General features: G+C 51.9%; 1 protein-coding gene across 1 annotated transcript in view; it reads right to left on the reverse strand.

Annotated features, from left to right (window-relative positions):
- The window catches only part of PHRF1 (PHD and ring finger domains 1), a 21,254-nt gene extending 17,092 nt beyond the window's left edge, over positions 1-4,162 (reverse strand). The window contains exons 1-6 of the mRNA XM_010133452.1: positions 4,072-4,162; positions 3,639-3,761; positions 2,547-2,578; positions 2,155-2,352; positions 1,410-1,493; positions 653-774 (exon numbers count right to left, since the gene is read on the reverse strand). Coding sequence (XP_010131754.1) covers positions 653-774; positions 1,410-1,493; positions 2,155-2,352; positions 2,547-2,578; positions 3,639-3,761; positions 4,072-4,162 — 650 coding nt within the window. The remainder of the gene's footprint in view (positions 1-652; positions 775-1,409; positions 1,494-2,154; positions 2,353-2,546; positions 2,579-3,638; positions 3,762-4,071) is intronic.
- Between the last annotated feature and the right edge of the window lie 241 nt (positions 4,163-4,403).

Here is a 4,403-nt window from a genome sequence, read left to right on the forward strand (position 1 = left end):
TCCCTCACTGTATGGGTACCGCTTGCCGTTGGAAGCCAAGCTGCAGGAAATGTGCAGAGCCACAACTGATGGCAGCAAAGAGAAGGGAGCGAAGCGCTGAGGTGCTGGGGAGACAGGCTCTGAGTCCTACCACTGGTTTCCTGCACACCACCGCCACGTGAACGTTCTTATAAACGTTTTATCTTGCATGACTAGACGCAGGTCAACCACGATGCCTTGTTCTGGTGAGCTGCCGCACCACGCCCTGCCAGACTGGGAGCGATTGAGAGATCGCCAGTTGTGATGAGGATTTCTGCGTCACTGCACAAGCGCTGGCCAGGCACTGGATTCAACCAGCCGCCTGCAGGAGCGGAGATGAACCCCAGCGACTTCCCGCCAGCATCCGCCAGCAGCAATGGGCTCATCCGACACCTCTGTCACCTGCAGGTCCCCTGTTTCGGTGCTCTACAGCCCTGACGTGTGCAGCACTCTCCACACATACGCTGCTGACCAGGAAAGGACCCACCATCCCACGGGAATGTCTGCACTCTAAGCACGTGGATACGGGTCTGGCCACGCGATGAGCCTGGGCAGAGAGGCGAGGGGCAGCCCACGGAGCAGAGAGCGCCTGCAGACAAAGCACCAGGGCCACGTTCACCTCAACCCTCCTCACCCTGCGTCGCAGCCATCACACAGCAGCAGGCGATCCTCCCGGTCACTTCTGCCACACACCTCGCAAAAGGTTGGATCATCCTCTCCATCGTTACCCTGAGTTTTCGTGTTCTCAACAGGAATCTAAAGAGAAGAGGGATTCGCATTTGATGCGGCACTTTGTAAAATCCACTGTCACGATAAAAGACCTGCAGTGAAATCCAGAAGTGAACGAACCAAAATAGCTGTCACATACCAGGACCCTCACTTAGCGCACTCAGCACATGTAAGGACGCGATCAGATGCCTGAAAACATCTACTGAACTTGTTTACTGTGGAAAACTGCATCACAAGAACAGGCGAAACCAGAATTCTCCCGTCAGAACTGCTCCACAGAGTAGGGCTGGTAGCAGAGGAGAGATGGTGTGTAACCTGTGTCACTCCTGTCCCACCACTGCCCACTGTCCCGTGGGGACAGGTTTGTCAGTGCGCGATGGCCTCGCGTCCCAGGGCTGTGACACGGAAAAGGCAGCTGTGAAAAATCACCCTTTGCACCCTCAGGAGCGACGCCATGCCTCGCTTCGCACACAACGCTGCGGGAAACGGGGCTCAGGAGGAAGGAAGATCCTAATGGCTGCTGGGAAGGGGATCTCAATGCGGATGGGAATAACCCACCCCGATCCCAGCCACTGGATAAACAGCCAATGGCGGCCGGGGGAACCCCTGAAGAGCTATTCCGTGGCAACTGGCCTTCTGCTTTGCAACAGCACAAAACTCACCTTTTTTAAGATTTTACCACCAAAGTGTGCCCGAATGCTGATGAACTTGAAGAGGATTCGATCCACTGGACACGAGTTTGCATTCTAGAAAGAAAAAAAAAAAATGTAAGTAGATCTCCTCACAGAGCACATCTCCCGATTCAATTTTTAAAAAGGAAATCTTCAATTATTAATGTAACAGGCACTTAGTTAACGCGGTGATCACTTTAACAGCTATTGGGCTTGACATTTTGAGTACTTAGACCTGACTTATCGGGTTTACAACCAACCCATGGAGAAAATGCACGTTTTCAGAGAAGCATTTATTAAGCCAAGATTGTTTAATCAGTATTTAATTGCCAAAGCAACATCTTCCCCTTTTCTAACTTCCCTATGTTTAAACGCTCACTGTCGCAGCAGCCCCCACGCAACAGTCACGACGGAATTCAATGAGAGCGCCACACACAGAGAAACACACACACAGAACAGCGCTACTGGCGTCCTGACCTGAAAAAAAAGCGTTTTAAATGCTCAGAAACACATTTGCTTATGACACTGCAGCTTGAAGAGACCAGAACAGATCCAGGTGGAAAACAGATCCGCCCCTCACAACCATGAATCTGCCCAACTGAGCAGTGACCCAGGGGTGTGAGAAAAAGCTGACAGAAGACAACAGCAACATTTTGGGGTTTTGCTCTCATTGCAGTGGAACAGCCCGACCAGAGGAGAGGGCGCCGAGGCACCGGAAGGCTGCAGGCCAGCTCACCTTGGACCACTCCACGATGCAGTCCAGGCAGAAGTAATGGGAACAGCTCTCCGGCGTCCCCACAGCCTGATCCCTGAACGTGTTGAGGCAAATGGGGCAGTTCTCGCCGTCCTCGTCAGAGGAGATGCTTGCTCTGTTTACACAGGGCTCTGATTTCAGAGAACCAGCCATTCCCCCTGCCGCGGCCTCCACTTCTTCCTCCTCTTCCTCCTCGTCTTCACAATCTTAAAGAGCAAGAGATGAAAACCAGCTCTGGCGAGCTGCAGGGCTTGAGCAGCGAGGGCAGGACAGGGCACCCCTTTGCAGGGAACTCCAAACGCGCTCATTTTACGGGGCTGCGGGGGCAAAGTGCAGCCTCCTCAGCTTGAGGCAATACCTTCTGCGGCCTCCACTTCTTCCTCCTCTTCCTCCTCGTCTTCACAATCTTAAAGAGCAAGAGATGAAAACCAGCTCTGGCGAGCTGCAGGGCTTGAGCAGCGAGGGCAGGACAGGGCACCCCTTTGCAGGGAACTCCAAACGCGCTCATTTTACGGGGCTGCGGGGGCAAAGTGCAGCCTCCTCAGCTTGAGGCAATACCTTCTGCTGCCTTTTTTTCCTAAATCCCTTCACTAAAAAGCAGCGGATTACTCTGGCGAAAAATAAAGCCTGGTAACGTGACCAGGTCTTGCAAGAGATTAAAAGGACAGACAGCAGAAAACCAACAGATTATCAAAACAGCGAGTGGAGGATGCGTCAGGCAACTGCTGAGCACCAAAGTTTAAACTAAAGTTATAATAAAGTTATCAGTCATGAACCAGTGTTCCAGAGCAGAAGCAGCAGCCCACAGGCTCCCCTGCAGAAGAACAGGTTCAGGATTTCACCAGTAAACCAGGATTTTTTTCACCAGCACACCTCCTGGCTGGAGACTGCGTAAAGACGCTGGGGTTGGAGTAAGATGGATTTTAAAGGCTCAGCAGACATTGCAGAAAGGTGGTTTATTTTTAGTACAAAATACAGAGAGGTGTGTTAATCCTTCCCTAAAACCTGTGAATTGAAGTGACATTTTCAAGAAGCAGTGAACAGTCACCTAAAATGCACCCGTGGTTTTGGGGACGGGGGCAGCTGTTATTCTTGATTTTTAACTATGAAAATGGGCCCCTTGTCTTTTCTGCTGAATCCTCCTGTCTGGACACAGCAGAGAATACTCTGAACGATGGATAAATAAAGCGTTTTGGCACGTGGCGTCCGCTTTTGGGTCCCTGTTCACATCCACTAACCTGGAAACGGTGCTCTTGCCTTTAAGGTGTGATAAGAACCCTCTATTTTTGTCTATCTGAATAATAAAAAGCAGATTGTCTTCGAACAGGCAAAAGCTTTGAAAACTGTAGGATCTGGGTGTTGGCCTGACACAGCAGCATTTATGCATTTATGTTAATTTCTGGAACTTTCATCCCACTCTTCCTCCAATTATTTAAATGCCTCTTAATGCCCATTGACAGACCTACCTTCTAATTCTTCATCTTCACTTTCTTCCTTGTCCTCCTCACCTCCCTCTTCCTCAGTGCCATCTTCCTCCTCCTCACTTCCAGTATCATCTTCTGAATCACAGCTATTCCCACCATTGCTCTCTTAAAAAGAGGAGAGGAGAGGCGAGGTGGCACCTCCTGGCAGCCAGGCAGCCAGGCAGGGCCGCTAAGGACACCCCAGCCCTCTGCTGGGGATGGTACACAGGAAGTGAAACCCCAGGTTTCCCCAGCTGTACCAAAGCTGTCAGCAGCCCGAGACACAGCACTTACGAAGCAAACCACAAAATATTCTCAGGGGAAAAGAGAGAAACAGCCACAAATACGTATTTACTTCTCTTCGGAGGTCAAAGCTCTGGTAGGAGGTTCTCCTACCAGAACTGGCGAGGTGGGCAGGCGGCGAGGCTGCACTTACCTGTTTCACTGAGGAGCGCGAGGCTCTGCCTTTTGCCCTTGCCTGGCGCCGCGTTCCGGTTTATCAGCTCGTCCTGGCTGTCATCGTCCATGGCAGGACATCGGGAAGCTGCTCCCTGCAAGAAGGCAGATGTCAGCGAGGCCCTGCTCCTCCTACGTGAGCAGAGCAGGTGCCGGCCCAGTCAAGAGCACCCGGCAGAGATGCAAACGGTGGAGGGGACATCGCTCCTAAGCAAAGGCTCCTCACGCCAGCGATGGGTTCTCCCAGTTTCAAATCACAGGTACCTACAGCTGAGCAGGTACCAGGCTGTGACGGTTCACAGACTGAGCGGG

The sequence above is a fragment of the Buceros rhinoceros genome, unplaced genomic scaffold (assembly GCF_000710305.1).
Source record: "Buceros rhinoceros silvestris isolate BGI_N320 unplaced genomic scaffold, ASM71030v1 scaffold18353, whole genome shotgun sequence".
NCBI lineage: Eukaryota > Metazoa > Chordata > Aves > Bucerotiformes > Bucerotidae > Buceros > Buceros rhinoceros.